Source organism: Ustilago hordei (genome assembly GCF_900519145.1).
Source record: "Ustilago hordei strain Uho2 genome assembly, contig: UHO2_contig_09, whole genome shotgun sequence".
Taxonomy (NCBI): Eukaryota; Fungi; Basidiomycota; class Ustilaginomycetes; order Ustilaginales; family Ustilaginaceae; genus Ustilago; species Ustilago hordei.
The window spans coordinates 366,183-388,700 of NW_024545280.1; the positions used below are offsets into that span (position 1 = coordinate 366,183).

At 51.3% G+C, this 22,518-nt stretch overlaps 6 protein-coding genes across 6 annotated transcripts; 2 read left to right on the plus strand and 4 right to left on the minus strand.

Annotated features, from left to right (window-relative positions):
* Positions 1–419: 419 nt before the first annotated feature.
* UHO2_04489 (uncharacterized protein) lies at positions 420–1,754 on the minus strand (the record flags this gene model as incomplete). Its single annotated transcript, XM_041558481.1, has 1 exon — positions 420–1,754. One exon carries the CDS (start codon positions 1,752–1,754, stop codon positions 420–422), a length of 1,335 nt encoding a protein of 444 aa, XP_041414415.1.
* A 635-nt stretch (positions 1,755–2,389) lies between these two features.
* Positions 2,390–6,040, minus strand: UHO2_04490 (putative SMC3 - required for structural maintenance of chromosomes; the record flags this gene model as incomplete). The annotated part of the gene is made up of 1 exon (XM_041558482.1): positions 2,390–6,040. One exon carries the CDS (start codon positions 6,038–6,040, stop codon positions 2,390–2,392), a length of 3,651 nt encoding a protein of 1,216 aa, XP_041414416.1.
* A 552-nt stretch (positions 6,041–6,592) lies between these two features.
* Positions 6,593–7,753, minus strand: UHO2_04491 (uncharacterized protein; the record flags this gene model as incomplete). The annotated part of the gene is made up of 1 exon (XM_041558483.1): positions 6,593–7,753. The coding sequence occupies one exon, from the start codon at positions 7,751–7,753 to the stop codon at positions 6,593–6,595; it is 1,161 nt and encodes a 386-aa protein (XP_041414417.1).
* Positions 7,754–8,410: 657 nt separating this feature from the next.
* Positions 8,411–10,945, minus strand: UHO2_04492 (uncharacterized protein; the record flags this gene model as incomplete). Its single annotated transcript, XM_041558484.1, has 1 exon — positions 8,411–10,945. One exon carries the CDS (start codon positions 10,943–10,945, stop codon positions 8,411–8,413), a length of 2,535 nt encoding a protein of 844 aa, XP_041414418.1.
* Positions 10,946–13,597: 2,652 nt separating this feature from the next.
* Positions 13,598–15,022, plus strand: UHO2_04493 (uncharacterized protein; the record flags this gene model as incomplete). Its single annotated transcript, XM_041558485.1, has 1 exon — positions 13,598–15,022. One exon carries the CDS (start codon positions 13,598–13,600, stop codon positions 15,020–15,022), a length of 1,425 nt encoding a protein of 474 aa, XP_041414419.1.
* A 107-nt stretch (positions 15,023–15,129) lies between these two features.
* On the plus strand, positions 15,130–18,756 carry UHO2_04494 (uncharacterized protein; the record flags this gene model as incomplete). Its single annotated transcript, XM_041558486.1, has 1 exon — positions 15,130–18,756. One exon carries the CDS (start codon positions 15,130–15,132, stop codon positions 18,754–18,756), a length of 3,627 nt encoding a protein of 1,208 aa, XP_041414420.1.
* Between the last annotated feature and the right edge of the window lie 3,762 nt (positions 18,757–22,518).

Sequence of the window (22,518 nt, forward strand, 5' to 3'; positions counted from 1 at the left end):
TGTCTGGCGCCTGGATGGAAGAGGCAAGGTGCTATTTAGGTTGCAAACAGAAAGCCTTATTGCGACGTCAGAGAATGGTGCTGGCCAGCCAAACCAGCATCAACAGACACGAGCAAGCCAAATGTAATAATGCGTAGCAACACCAAATCCTAACCCCGCCCTGCGCTAATGTCAAAAAAAAAAAAGTTATCACCGATTGGTCTTCTAAAGCCAAGCATCAAGTCACTCTTCTAAAAGAAGCGAGGTGACCTAAGGATCCTGTTTTAGCATCTATATCCCTCCCAGAGAAGCTGTTCACCATTCCGACTTACACCAGCGACACCTACACAGCTTTTGAGAAAGGTGGCCAGACGGCGTAACAGCAAAACCAAAGACATTGACAGACAACATTCAACTGCATTGCACGTCCTAGCAAGCTTTCAACACCAGATCAAAGGAGCATGCAAACGTCCAAGACCTTCTGGCAATGCGTAGGTGCAACTTGCGGTCCACCTTCGAACCTGGGTCTGAGAAGCAGATGAGATAAAGCCATCCGTACAAACTAGTCGAGCTTTTTTGCATTCCTCCTGGTCTCCTTTGTCTTCTGGCTTGAAGGAGTATCCTGAGCAACGGAGGTATTCGATTATCGATTCCCTCCCGTCGTAGGTCAGATCGATGTGGGATCCACCGCTGTACATTGCTTGAGTGATTGCGACTAGTCTGGATTGTGCGAATTCCAGTTTGGCTTTTCGAGTATCCCTCCCGTTTAGGCTTGGGTCACGAGTGGGTCGGATGACAATCACATCGACGGCATCGGTGGGTAGAGCTTTGCCTTTCAACGCGCAAGAGAGGGGTGCAGGGATGAATGAACTTTCCAACCGATCTGTTACCATTGTTGTGAGGTAGAGGAATGGGCCTTGCAGCTCAACTTTTCCGCACTTGAGCTGTTCGAATGTTTTGCTTTTGGGCGAGTACTGTAACACGGCACCACCTCCTTCGTCCGTGGAAGAGGCAAGGGGTAAAAGCATCAAACTGCCCTCAATCCAGCGTGTAGCATTAAGTTGAGCAGCAACTTTAAAACGTTCAATGCCACCATATCTATCCCTCATCTCCTGCCTATCGGCATCATGTAAAATACTCGCATGGAGTGCATGCGATGTGACTAAATGACTGACACTTAGCCTCTCCCCCTCCTCGTCCTCCTCTCGTCGTAGTTGATTTAGCATCAACGGTAGTTCATGCAACCTTGACCGATCCTCTTGTCCTTTCAAACAGTTGCAAAGGGCACGAACAGAAGAGAGCATTATCTGCACCACCTCCTCGCTCAGTTGATCAACAGTTTTAGCCGCTGCTACCTTCTGTTGTACCTCCTGTGTCCATTCGCTGGGATACATTGCCGAGTACAAAGCGTTTGCTGTTCCCGCTGGTACAATTGCCAACCTCACCCTCGGCAACACAACATTTTCGTCCCCCTCATCGGAGGAGGGAGAAGGGGCAATGTAGAAACCATTAAGAATTTCATGCGTTGTTCCATCTCCGCCCACCAACACCAAATCTAAATACTCGCGCTTTGAACCAACGTTGCAAATGTAATCACCAATGATCTCGCGACCCATTCTGACTGCATCTTGTGCACATTTTGTTCTACGGATACTGAGTTGTGATGGCGAAGACAGAGCGGAGAGGATCAGAGGTTGTATGTCTCTTTCGCAGAGAGAGGTTGCCAGCTGAGAGCCTGAAGCCGGGTTAACGATCAATTCCACCTTTGCTAACATCCTCTCTCACTCTTTCCCCTGCTGAAAGGCTCGAAGCAGTTTCAAGGTGGAACCAAAGCAGCGCAGAAGCGATGGCGACAAGGAGGAACACCGAAGCAAGCACGGCAAAGTTGCTAGAAGAGCTGAGTGATGGTGGCGTGTTCAAAGTCTAAGGCACAAGTGAGCGTTGAAGCGTGCAACTCAAGTAGCGCTCAGTTGGCCCGTGCATCCAGTTTTAAATTTCGCTGCCGGACTATGCCGAAGGAAGCGTTCCGAAATGATGATGCATGCTGACATAAATGCAATCAAGATCGGATCGATCAGATCTGTCTGGAGATCGGGTGCTACATAGTCCCACCTCGTTGTCAAGCTAGGACATGAAGGGAGCATACTCGCACATTCGGCAGGCACCTCTTAGTTGTATATATATCAAGCTGAGCACACTAGGTCCTCACCATGTTGTTTAGTGAATTGAGTATACATGTTTCTGCCGTAAAAGTAGTAGTGACATCGTGCTCTGAGTCTCCCCTCGAAGGTCCTATCGAACATCACCTCATACATCGCACACTCCAACGTTGGAACAATATACAATCAAGACGAGCAAAGCATGACATTGGAGATACAGACAGAAAAACTGAAGCCCATTCTGACCATCTCTACCTGGCAGGCTCAGTGGTAGCCGCAGCCTCTACAAACTCATTCGCCTCATCCCTACTGATACTCCTTATACTACTAACCTTGTTCACATCAAACAGTACACCGTAATGCTTCCTGGCCACCTGAACCATCTCTGGTCTGAATGTTGTCGTGATAAATTGAGCATTCTCCGCCAGCTCCCTGATCATATTCGCCACCGCCGTCCTATAGAGTGCATCGAGATTCGCATCGATCTCATCAAAGAGGTAGAAAGGTGCAGGATCGCATTTTTGGATCGCAAACACCGTCGCCAATGCCACCAAGGATTTCTGTCCACCAGATAACTGCTGGATACGTAGTCCTTCGTCATGTTTCGAGTTGAAAGAAACTTTGATGCTCACTCCGGTATAGTTCTCCACTTGACCACGTGCGCCTTCTTCTTCCGATTCCTCCGCGGCGCCAGTGGTGGTAGGCGCAAGATCAACTCTTCGTTGCATAATCAACCTACCTCTTCCAGCTGGAACAAGCTTTTCAAACACTTCTTCAAAGTATCTACTGACTTGTTTGAAAGTTTGTTCGATAGCCTCATCTTTCCTCTGATCCAAAACATCGATCAGCTCTTGAATGCTTTCTGCACTCTGCTCCAACTCTCCTCGTCTCTCCAAAAGCTGATCTCGCTGTTTGGTAAACGAGTTGTACTGTTCAACCGCCTTTTTGTTGACATGGGAGAACTTCTTCAAACTCTCATTCACCTTGTGTAGGTTTTTGACAAGTCGATCGGGATTCGTGTTGATGTACTTCTCGAACGCTTCTTCCGGCAAAACACCAAGATCACGAATGTCTTGGTTGCATCGATCGCGTTGTTCGACAAGACGCGAACGCTTGCTGAGATATCGTTCGACGTTCTTCTGCTGACGTGCGATGCTACGCGCCTCTTCGGCTTGATCGCCTTTGGTCTTGTCGTAGTTGCCTTGCGTATCTTGAATGGATTGCATGAGTTGGTCGAGTTCCTTCTCGATTGCTTTGATACGCTTCTCCCGATCAGCAATACGGCGTCGCAAGGCATCAATCTCGCGCTTGCGTGCCGAAATATCTTGAACACCAGAAGCAGTACCCGCATCATCACCACCAAGTGACTCTCCAAGCGCTTCGAGTTGCGATCCAATCTCCTCCCTCCGTCTGCGCAAGTTCTCGAAGAGATCAATCTCGAGAATCGAACGACGCTTGCTAAGCTCAGCCAGAGCATTGGCTTTATCGGCTAGCTCTCGCTTCTGCTGATCTTCTTGTGCATTGAGCGCTTCGAGTTGAGCCAGTTCTTGTCGTGTTAGACCTTGAGTCATGGGTGTACGCAACTCCTCTTCAAGGCCAGCACGTTTGGTCTGGTTCGCTCTGAGTTCCAAACTCTGATTAGCTTCACGTCGCTCGATGCTCTGCAATCGTTGAGCCAGATCCTCGGCTTCGGTACGAGCCCATTGCAGCTCTTCAAGCAAAGGACCACGCGAGTTTCTTGCGTCATCTCTTCGGTGCTGTAGCTGGTACATTTCACCGACAAGCGCAGTGATCTCTTGCTCGATCTCCGTGAGTCGACGTCGGATTTCGTTCTGCTTGGCTGTGTCGTGCTCGCTCTGCGTCTTCCACTTGCGTACCTCGTTGACTGCATCCAATCGGCTACGTCTGGGATCATGATAACCACCGGATAGAGCACCCTTGCGCTCAACCTTGTCACCGTCGAGAGTGACTGCATTGACGCCATGACTGCGAACGTAAGCGGCAGCGATCTCGAGGTTGGGGCAGATGATGCAGCGACCGAAGATCTGCTGAAAAGCAGGAGCAAGTGCCCTGTCGAATTGAAGCTTCTTGACCATGAGGATGGCATCCTGTGTTGCGGGGAAATCGATCTCTTTAGGATGAAGACGGTTGAGAGGCATAAAGGTGACTCGGCCGCTCTTGTCGCGGTTCATCACTTCGAGAAGCTTGCTTGCAGTCTCGTCAGTGTCGACGACGACATGGAAGAGAGAGGCACCGGCAGTCGTCTCCACGGCAGTCTTGTACTTATCATCCACAGAGAAAAGCTGGTAGATGGGACCCCGGACATTATCCTCAAGTCCCAAGCTAGCAGCGATCTTCTCAACAGCGAGCAGACCTTGAACGGTGGCTTTGTCCATCATACCAGCAAGCTTGCGCTGGGCATTGGAAAGCTCATTGCCAGCAAAGGCAAGCGAGGATCGAAGCGACTCCTCCTCCTTCCACAAATCTTTGCGTGTTTCCGAGAGCTCATCGCGGCGAGCTTGTTTGGCTGCATACTCGGTTGCGAGCTGCTGGAAGGTCTCTTTACGACCGTCGAGGTTGCTTTCGATCTCGTCGATCTTTTGCAAGGCGGCGTTGCGTCGTTGGGTGATGTTGGTACGCTCACGAGCAGTCTCGTCGATACGTGTTTGCTGCGAACGCAGGAACTGATCAAGGGCACCGATCTGAGAGCGTAGGTACTCGTCACGATCGCGCTGGGTACGGAACTGAGCTGATCGACCTTGCTTGGAGTAGAGAGCAGAGATACGGGCCTTGGTCTCTTCGAAGGTGGCACGGAGCTGTTCGGCTTCAGCTTGGAGAGTGTCGAGATTGGGTCGGAGCTGGTCGAGTTGAGTTTGCTTCTGCTGAATCTCGGTGCGAATACGACCGAGCTCGGCTTCGAGAGCACCACGTCGATCGGCTCGCTTCTCGCCATCCTCTTCGAGCTCTTCGACGAGTGACTCGATCTGAGCGAGGTGTTTGGCAATGTCTCGTCTCTCCTGCTCGAGCTGGTTCTTTTCGAGGTTGCGTTGCTCGATGGTTTGACCGGTCGCGGCGAGTTCGGCCTCGAGTCGTGCAAGTAGCTTCTCGCGCTCGTTGAACTCGGACCTTCGGACATTGGAAGCATCCACATCGCGTCTTCGCTCATCTTCAAGCTTCTCGAGCAGCTCTGCGCATTCGGTGAGCTCTCGTTGGTGGAGACTGTATTCGATGCACCTGCGCTCTCGATCCTTTTCGTAGTATTCACGAAGCTCCTCCTTCTCATCATCGAGCTCGCGAAGACGGTTCTGGATGTATTCGAGAAGGTCATCGATCTTGGATCGTTTGGCGCTAGTGTCTTCGATGATCTTGATGGACTCTGCTCTGCGCTGTTCGTAAACTCGAGTACCTGCTACCTCTTTGAGCAAGCCGAGACGTTCGTGATCTTTGGCGTTGGTGAGGTGAGTGATTCGACCCTGCGGTACAATGTAGTATGGATTGCTGCGAGAGAAGCCAGCCGACTCGAGAAGGTTGGCAACGTCGGCTTTGGAGGCTGACTTGCGATCGATACTGTATTCATCCTTCTTGAGACCGATGGTTCTGCGGAGGATGACTTCGGTTCCGTTGGTAGGGAAACGGTTGTCGCTGTTGTCAAAGACAATCTCTACGAATGCGGAGAGGGTTGCTGAGGTGGAGCTGGAGCTATCGTGCAGGAGTGATTGTCGTTCCTCACGAGACATGGAGGTGTATGCATCAGAAAGAACAAATCGAATGGCCGAGAAGAAGTTGGACTTGCCCGAACCATTCCTACCGACGACGACATTGTGATGTGGTGAAAAGGGTTCTACGGCAATCTGGTCTCTATAGGACTTGAAGCCCTGGATGGTGAGAGTCTTGATGTGCATCTGACCAGATCTAGAATAATGCGAAAAAGGTATCGGAGCGTGGCTCGATGTCGAGGATAGATAGTTGGGGAGACGATGAGCGCGGACCTTGATGAGCTGGGTGAGATGAGCGGCCCAGAGAAGAAAGGAGGGAAGTGGGAGGATGATGATGATGATGAGAGAAGTGGCAGATGGTGAGAAATGACCAACCAACAGGCACTTGGACAGTGGAGAGAATCAACGCGAGCCCAAGGCGGCAGAGCTGAGGAAGAGAGCAACACGTTCCAAGGCTCAGTCGAGTGACACTTTTTCTGAACGACGCGAAATGGCGACGTAAAGTGGAAACGCGACGCGACGCGATGTGACGTTTTTGTATGACTGGCTGCCATCACCATAATCACCATCACCATAGTCACCAATCACTCACATTGCATCATCTCACCCACTCGAAGCTTCATCATTAAGGGCTATGCTGAAAAGGGCTATGCTGAAAAGGGCTCGACTTGATGTTCATAAAAACCTACGATCGAGAATGGTGTTGTATACTATCATAACCTTTCGTCATTCTGCTCCTCAACCATCAAGTTCCATGGCAGCCGAACTACCAAGCTTGTTTGGCTGTTCAGCCTTCTTCGCCCTAACCAATTCCTTCTTTCGCTTCTTCTTCTCTGCTGCAGCCTTGATTGCTGTTTGATCCGACTTTGGAGTTCCCGCCTGCTGCGTCAATCGTTGTGCCAGTGGCAAACCAGCCAACCTTTTACCCAAAACGGTGTTTTTGCCTGTTGCAGCAATAGCTTTAGCTCTTTGCTCCTGTTGAGCTTTTTTCTTCGCTTCTTCTGCTCGAAGTTTCTGTGCTTGAGCTGGGGTGAGAAGACGGTTTGCCAGTGGTTCTGGGATGCGTTGTGCCAAAGGTTTAGGTTTGGGAGCTGTTGGTGCAGCGGCTTGCTGTGCGACGAGCATTTTTTTGGGTCCTGTGGGAATGGCTGCTTTGCTTGGTTGCTGCCTGTTGTTGCCAGCAGCGGTGGCCTTTTGAGAAGTGGCACCGTTAGACTTTTTAGCACTGGGTTCAACAAGACCGGCTGTTCTAGCACGAGAACGCATACTAGCAGGACCAGTGGGAATAGCCGCCGCTGCCGCAGGCGCAGGAGTAGGTGTATAAGGTAAAGGAGTAGGAGCTGGGATCAAATTAGCCCCTCCCTTTTCTCTTGGTCTCTGTGCAGCTGCTTGTGCAGTAGCCCGGTTGAATTGGCTATAAGCATCCCGAGGCACTTCCGCTTTCTTGATTGAAACTTGTAGGATTCTTCCGTCGGCAAGAGCTCCGTTGAATTTGTCCACTGCCATTTCGGCGTCTTCTCGACGATCGAAGGCTACTTCGAACGATACCGTGGGATGGTTGGCCGACGGACGAGGTCGCTGTTTGACTTCATCAACACGACCAAAAGCGCTGAAGGTGAGACGAACATCTTCGTTCGATGTACCAACGACGAGGTTTGAAACGATGATCCAAGTGGGTCCGCTAGAACCGCGAATGCTGAGCTCAGGGGGAGGATAAGATATGCCTGACTGGGCCTGAGGTTGAGCTTGGCTGGATTCTTGAGCCTGGGCGATAGGGGCGTTGGGTCGCACTCGAGAGTCGCGAGCATATGGATCACTGCGACGAGTAGCGCGGGAGTTTGCGGGTCCATTCTTGCGTCCACTACCTCTACGGTTTGCGTCTCGCATGTTGACGTCCATTGTGGTTATAGATTTTGTGTGTGTGTGTGTGTGTGTGTGTGTGTGTGTGTGTGTGTATGTGTGTGTATTGAGTTCGTCGCTTCGTCTGAATGTTTCGTCAATGTGTCAGATGGTAATCCGTAATGGAGAAGGAGAGATGCTACAAAGGCAGAGAGTGATGGAGATGGTTGAAGGTCTGAATGTCAAGCAGCCCTGACACACAAATAGAGATCTTTTCGAAGCCAAAGTGCAGATCGGCAGCAAATCGGGAAATTCAACAACGCTCGAAAAGGGAAGAGAAGAAAGAGAGAGATCTCGAGACGCGTCCGTGTCCTGTGCGCTTCCTCATTTCGGAGCCGAAATTGGCCTCTCACATTCTCAGCCAGCCTAAGTTGCTCTGAGAGCTTTTGCAAGACTCACAGAGACTGATACCTTGCTCTCTGAACAGCTCGCACTGCAATCCAGATCTCAGACACGCTCAGGCCCGGCTTGGCTTGCAGTAGAACAACAGGATCATGATTGATATGGTATCGACGTGGAAGGGCATGAGAACAAAAAACACTGTTATAGACGAGTCAACAGACGAGTCAATAATACGATGGGTTGATAAGAATAGATACTGGGACAGTTGCAAAGATGGTCGAATGTGCAAGTCAAAAGAGGGAGAGTGCCAAGGTCTCAAGACTTGCCCGATAACGCCACATTGAGTCGGGTCAAATCTTTGCCGGCCAAGATCCATGCTGTGACACCGATAAAGACGACACCGGCAGCAGCTATTGTCCGAGGCGCTACAGCCTGCGCATTCCGATGGCTGCCGTCTGCTCCGCCTTCTCGGCCGTGACGCGAGCGATTGTAGTGACCATCATGCTTATTCTGTGAAGGAGGATCCAAGACAGCGTCTCCTCTTGACGCATCAGGGCCGAGGTCAGGCGTCGTCAATTCTGTTGATGTCGACGGTCTTGTAGATGTCGAGTCGGCGATGCTTCGAACGGACTGGCTGGTGGACAGGGCATCGTCGTCAGGATTCCGACCCAAAGGTCGTGATCGCGCTGTGTGACTCCATCTCTCATCCTCGTCCAGATCTCTGCCGTCTGCCTCGAGAATGAGACCGGCAGCGGAACTACCGTATAGAAGCGAACGTAGCGCACTGTTGACATGTCGTTTTCCACGGCTGCCGTTGCCTCTCTTGCCTCGACTGCTCGGGCCGTTTGCAGCAGGCAAACAAGACGGTCCAGCGACGCTGCTGCCGGACGGCGCAGCATCTTCCGGCACTGCGTCGGCTCCGCTGCTCTCTTTGCCTTGCTGGCTCGAGTCATCGGCAGCATCGCCATTCAACTCGTCCTCCATACGTCGATTGGCCTCGTCCCATGCACGTACCACCTGACGAAGCTCTTCCCGCTCGGTCTGCATTCCTTCGCGTTCCTTGCGCCAGCTCTCCTCGAAGTCGCTGCGGAATTCAGTCCATCGACCCTCAATGCCCTTGAGCAGCGCTGCTGTCGCCTCTTCCGGCGGTGCAGTAGCAGCCTTCTGCTCCACTTGCTTCTCGAGAGTATGAACACGCTCTTCCAACGTCTTGACAGTGTCGTTGACCAGTGCATGCTGGTCTTGAAGACCACGGCTGAGTGCCAAAGCCTGCTCGAGCTGCGATGCGAGCTGCTCGAGTCTCGCCGAGAGTGCCTCGTTCTGTGCACGAAGCTCGACATCGCGTTCTTCGCCATGTTTGCCAAGACCTTGCCATGTGAGGGCTGCAGCTGGTGCAAGATCTCTAGAGTGAGAATCTGATTTGCCAAGGTTGGCAGAAGACGCTTCAGACACCTCGGGAGCGCGAATAGAGCCCACGTCAGCGGCATCCTCCGACACGAGGTGAGATGGCATGTCGGGCGGTGCGCGAGGTCCGACATGGTCTGCACCTGAAGAAGCACCAGGGCCGAACGAATCTTGATCGTTGTTCTGCGTCACCGTCTCGACACTGGCTACGCTAGCACCATCGTCAAAGTTATCGTGCTCAAGCGAACGGTTGAAACTGGGCGTACCTCGGATGGTGCCGAAACCGTTGATGCTGGACTGGGAGCCAGAAGACATGGCAGCTGCCTCCATCTCGCGTTTTGCCTCTTCCATCTGCATCTTGATACTGCTAACTTCGCGCTTGATCGAGTCGTGCTCGGATAGAATGGACTCGAGGCTGCGGATCTTGTCGACATGAGCAGCCAAGGACGACTGCGTCTCTGAGAGCTGTGTTTGCAGGGCCGAGATGGTTGCGGAGTGTGATTCGTTGGTGGCTGCTTGGTTCTCGGCATCTTTGGCACGTTGCTGTTCATGCTGTTGCTGCTGCTGAGCGTTGACAGCGCCGGGGAGGAGTGGCACGAGGTGTGGGTAGGGAGCTGACGAAAGCGGAGGTGCACTGCCACCGAGTGTCTCGTGGATGTCGTGCATCGTTGTGGTGAGGCTACCGAGATCGTTCCAGGTGTCCTTGCTCCTTTGCAGTTCGCTCTGCAGCTTGCTGAGCACATGATCGAAGCTGAAACCGGCTTTACTTCTGCGAAGTCCACCTTCGGCACCGGGGCCAACGCCGTTGCTGCCGAGAGGACCTCCATGCATGCCACCTCTGTACAGGCTTGCAAAGTCGTGACGAAGGCTGAGCGCATCCTCTGCAGTCAAGACCAAGTAGACACGACAGGCGACCTTGTGGTGGATGATTGTCTTGTTGTCATCGCCGACAATGTCAATACCAAATTCGACCATATCCTCGTTGTGCAGCTCAAAGACATCCGACTCTTGTGCCTCTGGCGAGAGACGCTCGCCGTTGATGAATGTGCCGTTGGAAGACTTGACATCCTTGATGTAGACTTTGCCGTTCTGACTCCATACTTCTGCATGCATACGCGAGAGGACCTTGCTGTCAAAGTAGCCATTGGTGGGATTTGGCACTGTCTTTGCATTCGTCTGACGGCCGATCTTGATGCGGTTGTTGGGACCTGGCGGTGCAAGGCTGATCTGTTTTGGTGCGAAAGTGTCGTTGAGAGGGTGAAGGTGAAGTGAAGGGTAGACGAGACCTTGCGCATTGGCGGCTGCCTCTGCACTACTGTAGACGGGTGGATTGGAGCCTTTGAGTGCATTTGTGATTGTGCCTGTGTTGGAAGCATTTGGACTGGCGGAGATGCCGAGGTTGGAAGGCGCATTGGCCATGGGCGTTGCACCCATGATTGACTGCATTGTGGGCAAGTATGGAGTTATCGATACCTGATCGCTTGGCGGTAGAGATTCAAAATGGAGTAGAGGAAGAGAGATGTTCGTAGTCGAGGACAGTGACGAAGAAAGACACGTTCGTAGATGCCAAGGCTCGACACAACGAGTGCTGAACAGGATTGCAAAACTTAGAGGGGTGAAAGAACTGTAATAAAGATGCGATCGAAAACGGAACAGCGGATGGGAAAGAGCGTATCGGATAAGAGCGTATCGGATGAGATCGAGACAGAGTAAAGATCTCGATCACGAGAGCGGTTAGAAGCCAAAAGAAGAGGTGAATGAGAAAGATGGCGGATGTAGATGATAAAGACAAGCGGATGAGGAGGACGATGAATGAGAAGGTGGAGATGAGAAGGTGGAGATGAGAGTTACGCGAAACGAAAGTAAGATTTAGTGAGTGTGAGTGTGTGTGCTGCACGTGACTTGGCGTGCCCATCTGAGCTGGACCTTCACCGCAGGCTGGCAGCCTTGGAGCCTTTGAGCCTTGGAGCCAGCGAGCCAACCTCGCTGACCTGCAATTTAACAGGACTCCCGTATCGTTTTCTGTTTCGACCGTACTCTCATCTTACGGCCGTGTGAGTCAGCGCCACAGAGCCCAGATTGCAAGTGTGTGTTCTCCCATCTATGTCGCTGTCTCAAGCCATGGTTGCATCACCGATCGCAACTCCTTCTGAATTGCGTTGAGACACGGCAACGAGCCAAAGCACCAACCCATTTTCCATAAATCCGAACCTTCAATTCATACCATAGCAAGGGCAATAGGAGAGCATAAAGGAGGTTAAGGTTGCAGGGTGAGCATGAGTGTGCTCATAGGCTTGAGAGGCTCCTTAAATGCCAAACATGCAAGGGGCAAACCAGTTGCACAGCAAGGTCCCGTTTTGCTGGAGGAGACAGGAACCAGTGACTGAGGGGTCACACACCAAACTGAGGAAGGATCAAGAGGGGGGGAGGAGGGGCAGAGGCCAAGAAGAGGTAGGAGGCAGCAAGTTTGCTGTGCGCAGAAGGGGGGTGGTCAATGTACCAGCATCCCATTTCCTGAATAGCCTTGGTCAATGTGCTGAGGTGTGCAGCCCAGGTGGCACCCCCCCCCTGCAGGAGGGGTGGCTGGCATATGCTGAGTCTGGCAATCCCATTGTACTCAGGAGCTGTCGTAAGATGCCAATGACCCTATCACAGGGGAAGGGTCCCATGTCATTGTCCAAGGTAAAGAGGGGCACCTGTGGTGGTCAGATTCTGCAGACAGTGAACAGAGCAGTGTAAGGGCATGCAGAGTGTCATGGGATCAGACAGATGTGCAGGAAGAACTGGGTTCATATGAAGAGGAGTGCAGAAATTGTGGGATCGGGCTAGATGGGAGGTTATGGCAGAGTTCACTGAAGTTGGTAGTAGTAACAATTCTATGGCATAACTTGTCAAGATTGGTAGGAACATGGGTTCTCCTACAAGGGTAGGTAGGACTAGTAATATCATGCTCATGACATAAGATCTCACAGGAATCAGTTTGGGAGAGGCTGTCATGGGCCTGGATGCTCAAGAAGCAGGAGGGTCATGGGTTCATATGGAAGGAGCACAGGTATCAAAGACCTAGTCGATACCAGTAGAGAGCATGGTCGTAGTGCAGTCTCCATGGAGACCACGGACTCCTATGGATTCACATGCAAGGAGGACCAAGCTCAAGGAGCAGGCACAGCCACGAGGAGGACCAAGCTCAAGGAGCATGCAGATGGTTACCACTCAGGGGCTCGAGAGACAGGAAGTCGACACAGGTCAAGAGGAGGAGGAGCAGTGTCGAAGGAGTCGACACAGGTCATGAGGAGGAGGAGCAGTGTCGAAGGAGTCGACACCACTCAAGAGGAACAGGGGTGCCAAGCAGGAGAGGCCCCTGAGCAGTACTCGATGAAGAAAGTACTCTCTGGAGAGAGAGAGCAGGAGCAGCATCGCTGGCGATGCTGTGAAGAGGTATATAACCATGCTTTCTCATCATCATAGGTCGAGTGGATCCTCATCCACTCTACTCACCATACAACTAGTCAATACTTTAGAAACACAAGTACTCATTAGTTACAGTCAGCATAGCAGCAATCTATCAAGGTTGCTCCTCATCGTAGTGTGTGTGTTGTATCACCACTACCTGACGTCCGAAGGCGCCCATAGCAGGTTAGCGGTCCGGATATAGATAGAACCGAAGGCAGTAGTCCACTGCGGTCCGGGGATCACTTCAAGCATCAAGTCAACACACTGGACACTCGTGTTGACGCCACCAACCTTATCACCAACACCATCAACCTCATTATCACCGACATCACCAATCTCTTCACCAACACCATCAACCTCATCATCATCAACACTCACACCAGACCTTGGTGTCATCATAACATTGATATTGATCGTGCCGAGCTACCCCTGAACGGAGTGTCCACAGAGGTCAGCCGAAACCTACGATAGTATATACAACGAACGCCACCTGCTGTCACTGCACAACTTGATAGTCACCGATACCGAGACAATAGCTGTCACACAGTTTGACAGTCACCGAGTATCTCGACAGACCGACCTGGGTTTCAGGCGCGAGACCCCTGACATTAGAGTGGATCGTTCAAGCAGCTCCTCACGATCACCATGACGGACCCAGACCTCAACAATAAGCTCGATAGACTACTCACTCTATTGGAAGCACAGCTAGAGCTTACCAGACAGGGTCATCGAGAGGAACGATTACAACGAGCTCAACTGAGCAGGGAGGAGACAATGGACCTCTCTCACTCAGAAGATCAAGCAGGAGGAGGAGATGAGTCTATGATAGGAGACCCACATACTCCTACTCCAGCTCCACGACCAAGACGATCAGTCTCATTCAACCTGGATGAGCAGGAGGACATCAACTACGAGAAGTATGCTTCACCTACTGGGCCAAGATATGTCAAGACTAAGCTGGACCCCTACAGCAGGACTAGGACGGACCCTTACCCCCTGGACCACGAGGAGGATACCAGCATCATGGCAGAGCTTAACCGGTCAAAGCCCATTGCCACCCCCTTTCCAAAGTTCAATCCCCGAGACATGGAGATCTTCATTCTAGAAGCCGAAGCATGGTTTAAGTTCAACCAGGTGTATGAGCAGTCTAGGATGATCAATCACATGGGTGCTCAACTGGAAGGGACAGCAAGAGAGTGGTGGACCTCCAAGCTCCGTATTGATAGAGCTAGAGAAGGAAGGTTGTTCAATGATTGGCACTACTTCACAGAGCGACTGTCAGAGCAGTTCAACCCACGCAATGCTAGGATGGAGGCATACAACAAGCTGTTGGCTCTCAGACTCACAAGTGATGCTCCTGGTGCCGCCACACGTCATGTAGAGCGGTTCAGAGACTTGGAGGGACAGGTCAACCTAGATGACAACGAGCTAGTGATTGATCTCTTCAGAGGAAGTCTCACTCGCAGCATACAGGAGAAGTTTGAGAGGAATCCACCTGGGAAGAGATGGGAGTGGTATCAAGAGGTTGAGGAGATCGATCGACAGAGGATGCTACTACAGCAGTCCTCGGCTAGACACTCACTCCCAAATGCCATGTCACCTCCACTAAGAACTGGGTCTTGGCCAAATCAAAGTTCGATCCCCATCAGACAACCCACTCAACCTTATCCAGCTCGATCACCATCACAAGCAACTACACAAGCAACTATACAAAACCTAAACCGACCCCTTCCTCATCATCCCACCCAACCCTTGAAGCAAGGAAGCCCTGCTCCATCAGGTATCAACACCTGTCATGTATGCAAGGGTATCGGCCATTGGGCCAGAGACTGCCCCAGCAGGAGGGTAAACCCTCTTAGCTCTCGACCCATGGGACCAAAGGTTATGGTCACCACAGCAGACCCCTTCGAGGAGGCCACCGACTCAGGAGATGGCCCCACAGGCAGCACTGAGACGGGTGACCCCGAGGCCATGGACCTCAGCTCATACCAGCAACCCATGGACCCCGATCACGAGGAGGAGCACGATGATGATGACGACGAGGGAAACGTCAGTGGGGTGATGCACTGATGGCATGCATTGCTCTACAAACCTCCTCGCCATCACTCTGTATATATCAAGATTGTCAAGTATGTTTCTCTACCAGTGGAGGCAAAGCAGTACTGGAGCTCTCTGGAATGGTTCAAGACCATCCTGCTCGGATACTAGCTGATACCGGTGCTGGTTTGTCCATAGTCTCAGATTCTTTCATTAGTAAGTACCAAATACCCACAAAACCCATAAAAACAAGATCGATCCATGGTGTCACCGGGCACCAACTCTCCATCAATAGTTCTGCGAGCATGCAGGTATCTATTGGTACACACAATCTGGGTGTGGTCGAAGCTTCAGTGGCCGACACTGCGGACTATGACCTCATCCTGGGGTTCACTGAGCTACGGAGGCTCAAACCCACCATACAATGGGATACGGGCCAGCTGGAGTTCAAGACTCAGGAGCAGGACCGACCCCCTAGGAGACCCCCTGAAGCAGCAAGAGCAGGGGACCTAACCATGAGGAGACCAACCCTTCATGGTAACGAGTTTGTCTCAGCAGAGCGCATACTACGAGCAGCTCTGGAAGATGGACCCATAGGGTTCATGCTGTTAGAGGAGCCACCATCATCACTCCCGGCCTTTGGTTTTGTACCTACAGGCGCAGACAAAGGAGTCGAGATGGAGGTGGAGGTAGATAAGGTGGTGACGGCTGCAGACATACCAAAGCCATACCAACACCTGCGAGATGTGTTTGATGAGGTGGAAGCAGACAAGCTGCCCCATCATACCGAGCATGATCTCCACCTCGAGTTGATAGAAGGAGGTAAGCCACCTCAAGGGCCCCTATACCTTAAGGGACCCAAGGAGATGTCCGAGTTGAGGAGATACTTGGATGAGAACCTCGAGAAGGGGTTCATAAGACCATCGAAGAGCCCGGCACGATCACCAGTGCTCTTCGTACCAAAGAAGGATGGAGGTCTCAGACTCTGTGTGGACTACAGAGGTCTCAACGAGATCACTGTCAAGAACAGGGCACCATTGCCCCTCATCGAGGAGCAGCTGTTCTTACTCAGGAAGGCAAGGATCTATACCAAGCTAGACCTTAGAGCAGCATACAACCTCATCCGGATTGCTAAAGGAGATGAATGGAAGACAGCTTTTGGCACTCAGTTGGGACTCTATGAGTACCTAGTGATGCCCTTTGGCCTAGCCAATGCTCCGGCTCACTTCCAGTCATTCATCAATGACATCTTCCGAGACATCATTGGAGAATATGTAGTGGTATACTTAGATGACTTCCTGATCTTCAGTGACACTGAAGAGGTACATGTGAAGCATGTCACCGAGGTCCTCACTCGCTTAAGGAGCAACAGGCTCTTTGCTAAGCTGTCGAAGTGTGAGTTCCACACCAAGACAGTCGAGTTCCTGGGGTACATCATCAAGCCAACGGGCATAGAGATGGACCCAGAAAAGGTGCGCACTGTCAAGGAGTGGCCAATGCCAGAGTCAATCCATGACATCCAGAGGTTCCTGGGTTTTGCCAACTTCTATCGAAGGTTCATAGCCCACTTTGCTCACATAGCCAAGCCCTTGACAGCACTGGTAAAGCCTATAGAACGGTTCAAGAAGCTCGAGCTACCAGAGGAGGCCCAACAGGCTTTCCACAAGCTCATCCAGGCCTTCACATCAGCAGGAGTGCTTCAGCACTTCGACTACCACCTTCCAACAAGGTTGGAGACTGATGCAAGTGACTTTGCTATAGCAGGAGTGCTCAAGCAGGAGCATGAAGGACGATGGCATCCAGTGGCCTTCTACTCTAGGAAGATGTCTTCTGCCGAGAAGAACTATGAGATCCATGATAAGGAGCTCCTAGCTGTGGTCGCCTGCCTCACTCAGTGGCGACACATGCTAGCTGGACTACCGAACCAACTGGTCATCCTCACTGACCATGAAGCCCTCAAGTACTTCAAGTCACAGAGACGCATCACAGGTCGACAGGCTCGATGGGCCATACTACTAGCAGACTTCGACTTCATATTGCAGTATCGACCAGGAGACAAAGGTGGTGAACCCGATGCTCTCACCAGAAGGACAGACATGCAACCAGCTGGTGAAGAGCAGGATCACAATGTGAGGCAACTACTGCCTCCTCGAGTGTTCAAGGAGACAGCAGACCATGACTCGCTCCTAGTAGCCCCCATGACCTCGATGGAGTCCATAGCATCAAAAGGTCTCAAAGACCTGGTCAAGATCTTCCAGCCTTTAGACCAAGAGCTACAGGAGATACATAGGAAGAAGCCTTTCGAACTCAAGGATGACCTATGGTACAGTGGAGGAAGGTTGGTTATCCCCAAGGTGATCATGCCAGGGAGGACCAACAACCGACACTCAAGGAGTGCCAAAGAGGTAGATGGACAGTCTCTCTCTGTAGAGCATCTGCGATTCATGGTGATGACCCAATGCCATGATGGTATCACTGCTGGACACGTAGGAAGAGATGCTACCATCAAGGCAGCTCAACGACATTACTGGTGGCCAAACATGACAGCTTGGATTGCAGACTATGTAGCAAGTTGTCCTGTATGTGCTAGATACAAAGCTCCTCGTCATCGTCCATATGGTTTGCTACAGCCGCTAGCAACCCCAGACAGGCCCTGGGGCTCCATATCCCTCGACTTCATTGAAGGACTACCACCATCAAAGAAGTATGACTCCAAGACCTATGACTCTATCCTAGTCATCGTCGACAGGTTAACCAAGTTTGCCATACTAGCTCCAACCCATAAGACAGTCACAGCCAAACAGACTGCAGTATTGCTATATGGACACATGGTTAGACTCTTCGGATATCCAGATCACATGGTCTCGGACCGAGGCAGGCAGTTCATATCAGGAGCATGGAAGGCATTTGCAGAGCAAATGGGTGTGAAGCACTCACTTAGCACGGCTTACCATCCTCAAACTGATGGTCAGACAGAGAGAGTCAATCAGGTCATAGAGCAATATCTCAGGATGTACTGCAACTATGAGCAGAATGACTGGGCCAACCTGCTGGACACTGCGGCCTTTGTATACAACAACACGGTCCACAACAGCATTGGTGTCTCACCATTCTTTGCATGCTATGGATGGAACCCCAAAGCTCATCCTGACATCCCTCAACGACTAGGAGTCAATGATCCAGGTCGCTTCGAGTACCTCATGGATGGAAAGGAGCGTTGCAAGTACCTCCAGGAGCAGATCAGAGAGGCACAACGTAGATCAGTAGACCAGTATAACAGGAAGCACAAGGACATTGAGTTTAAGGTGGGTGATATGGTCTATATCAACCGCCGAAACTGGAAGACACGGAGACCCACACCCAAGTTGGATACCCGGTTTGCAGGACCCTACCCAGTTCAGGAACGAGTAGGACGCCGAGCTTACCGGATCACATTGCCAGCAAACCTTAGGGTGCATGATGTGTTCCATGTCTCCATGCTCGAGCCAGCAAGAACAAGTTCTCTTCCTCAACGTGCTGAACAGCCCACCATGCCACCACTTCCAGATGAGGACCTCGACTTCGAAGTCGAAGCACTCATCGACAAGCGTTCATACAATGGGACTACAGAGTACAAGGTGTTGTGGAGAGGGTACTCAGAAGAAGCTGCTTCATGGGAACCAGTAGAGAACCTCAACTGTCCCGACCTCATCCAGGAGTATGAGGTGTCGGAGGGGGGACGAGTGAGTAGACAGAGTGGAGAGAGGAGGAGAGAACAGGAGGAGTAGAGAGAGGAAGAGGAAGGAGGATGACGTCGAGAGAAGGAGGAATGATGATGTTGGCAATGTTGTCAAGGAGGAGGAGTCAGCATGAACCAGACCAGAGCATGCCTCGACGGAGCTCGGCTCTTAAGAGGGGGGTAGTGTCATGGGCCTGGATGCTCAAGAAGCAGGAGGGTCATGGGTTCATATGGAAGGAGCACAGGTATCAAAGACCTAGTCGATACCAGTAGAGAGCATGGTCGTAGTGCAGTCTCCATGGAGACCACGGACTCCTATGGATTCACATGCAAGGAGGACCAAGCTCAAGGAGCAGGCACAGCCACGAGGAGGACCAAGCTCAAGGAGCATGCAGATGGTTACCACTCAGGGGCTCGAGAGACAGGAAGTCGACACAGGTCAAGAGGAGGAGGAGCAGTGTCGAAGGAGTCGACACAGGTCATGAGGAGGAGGAGCAGTGTCGAAGGAGTCGACACCACTCAAGAGGAACAGGGGTGCCAAGCAGGAGAGGCCCCTGAGCAGTACTCGATGAAGAAAGTACTCTCTGGAGAGAGAGAGCAGGAGCAGCATCGCTGGCGATGCTGTGAAGAGGTATATAACCATGCTTTCTCATCATCATAGGTCGAGTGGATCCTCATCCACTCTACTCACCATACAACTAGTCAATACTTTAGAAACACAAGTACTCATTAGTTACAGTCAGCATAGCAGCAATCTATCAAGGTTGCTCCTCATCGTAGTGTGTGTGTTGTATCACCACTACCTGACGTCCGAAGGTGCCCATAGCAGGTTAGCGGTCCGGATATAGATAGAACCGAAGGCAGTAGTCCACTGCGGTCCGGGGATCACTTCAAGCATCAAGTCAACACACTGGACACTCGTGTTGACGCCACCAACCTTATCACCAACACCATCAACCTCATTATCACCGACATCACCAATCTCTTCACTAACACCATCAACCTCATCATCATCAACACTCACACCAGACCTTGGTGTCATCATAACATTGATATTGATCGTGCCGAGCTACCCCTGAACGGAGTGTCCACAGAGGTCAGCCGAAACCTACGATAGTATATACAACGAACGCCACCTGCTGTCACTGCACAACTTGATAGTCACCGATACCGAGACAATAGCTGTCACACAGTTTGACAGTCACCGAGTATCTCGACAGACCGACCTGGGTTTCAGGCGCGAGACCCCTGACAGAGGCCTCTATTGCCAATAGGGCAAGAGGATGACAATGAACAAGGAGAGGTCACCACTGGATGAAGGAGGGGTCTGACTGGATGATGAACTTAAGGGAGACTGGTGGGCAAGATAAGTAGGAGCATGCATCATCACTCAGATGAAGTGGGACTAGCCCCTGATGGAGATGAGACAGTCAGGGGCCCATCCACCCACAGGAGACAAGGGAGGAGGTGCTGATGAGTAGCATCACAAGGTGGATGGAGAGCAAAGGAGGCATGAGGAGAGGGAGCAGTGTCATGGGCAACACTGCAAGAAAGGTATAAAACCATGCTCCCCATTGTAGGAGAAGAGTGGATGGCCATCCACTCTACACCATACATAACTAGTTATCACTTTAGCATAAGTATATATTAGTTTTCAGTCAGCATAGTTGCAATCAAGTAGATTGCTTCTATTGTAGCATGTGTGTTGTATCACTGCTCACTGATGTTCAAAGGTGGTTCATAGCAAACCAGCAGTCTGGATAAAGATAGAACTGAAGGCAGTTGTCCACTGTGGTCTGGGGATCACCTCAAGCATTCAGTCAACACACTGGACACTCATGTTGATGACAACAACAATCTTGATCACACCAGACCTTGGTGTTAGTACCAGTTCATATCAGTTATTGATCATGCTGAGCTACCTCTGGACAGAGTGTCCACAGTGGTCAGTCAAAACCTGCAATAGCAACCCCATTACTGCATCTTTGGGTGAGAAAAGTGATAGAGATGCCTCTACCACATATCTCAACAAGAATCATAATACCACTAGCATTGTCACATATCTCGACAGGATTCGTAATAGATGCATTTCTATTACAGATATCAGGTTTTGGGCACGCGACCTCTGACACAGAGCCACTGACTTTTGGGATGATGAGGTTGATGCAATCTCAAACAGGTCTGTCTTTGAGTGGGCAAGGCAAAGAGCGGCATAAGTCTTGGACCAAGTGATGGAGCCAACCTGCGGGACAGAGTTGTCAGGGTTAGACCAAGTCAACTTGGTGTCATAGGACTAGAAGCGCAGAAGCAGAAGCCCTATGAGAAGCGGAAGTCTTATGAGGAGGAGCATGTCATGGGCCTGGATGCGCAGAAAGCAGGAAGATCTGGGAAGTCATATGAAGGGAGCATGGGAATTGAGGAATCAGGCAGATTGTGGAACTTGCAGTAGAGTTCACCAAGATCTGTAGGAGGAAAGGCTCTAGGGCAGATCCCAGCTAGATCAGCACAAGCCATAATGGTATAGCAAATCCCACCAGAATCTGCAGTACACAAGGTCATAGGACATATTCCACAGAGATCAACAGCAAGGAGAATTGCACAATAAATAGAGTAGTGGTGAGGATGGCTGGGGTCGCCACTGGATGAAGCAGGTGTCATGGGCCTGGATGCTCAAGAAGCAGGAGGGTCATGGGTTCATATGGAAGGAGCACAGGTATCGAAGACCTAGTCGATACCAGTAGAGAGCATGGTCGTAGTGCAGTCTCCATGGAGACCATGGACTCCTATGGACTCACATGCAAAGGAGAACCGAGCCACATGCGAGGAGGGCCAGGCACAGCCACAAGGAGGACCAAGCTCAAGGAGCAGGCACAGCCACGAGGAGGACCAAGCTCAAGGAGCAGGCACAGCCACGAGGAGGACCAAGCTCAAGGAGCAGGCACAGCCATGAAGAGGACCAAGCTCAGATGGTTACCACTCAGGGGCTCGAGAGACAAGAGTCCTAGGACACTGGCAAGCAGGTCATGAGGAGGAGGAGCAGTGTCAAAGGAGTCGACACCACTCAAGAGGCACAGGGGTGCCAAGCAGGAGAGGCCCCTGAGCAGTACTCGATGAAGAGGGTACTCTCTGGAGAGAGAGCAGGAGCAGCATCGCTGGCGATGCTGTGAAGAGGTATATAACCATGCTTTCTCATCATCATAGGTCGAGTGGATCCTCATCCACTCTACTCACCATAACTAGTTATCACTTCAGCATAAGTATATATTAGTTTCAGTCAGCATAGCAGCAATCCATCAAAGGTTGCTCCTCATCGTAGTGTGTGTGTTGTATCACCACTACCTGATGTCCGAAGGCGCCCATAGCAGGTTAGCAGTCTGGATATAGATAGAACCGAAGGCAGTAGTCCACTGCAGTCTGGGGATCACTTCAAGCATCAAGTCAACACACTGGACACTCGTGTTGATGCCACCAACCGTATCACCAACACCATCAACCTCATTATCATCGACATCACCAATCTCATCACCCACACCATCAACCTCATTATCATCGACATCACCAATCTCATCACCAACACCATCAACCTCATCATCATCAACACCCACACCAGACCTTGGTGTCATCATAACATTGATATTGATCGTGCCGAGCTACCCCTGAACGGAGTGTCCACAGAGGTCAGCCGAAACCTATGATAGTATATACAACAAATGCCACCTGCTGTCACTGCGCAACTTGATAGTCACCGATACCGAGACAATAGCTGTCACACAGTTTGATAGTCACCGAGTATCTCGACAGACCGACCTGG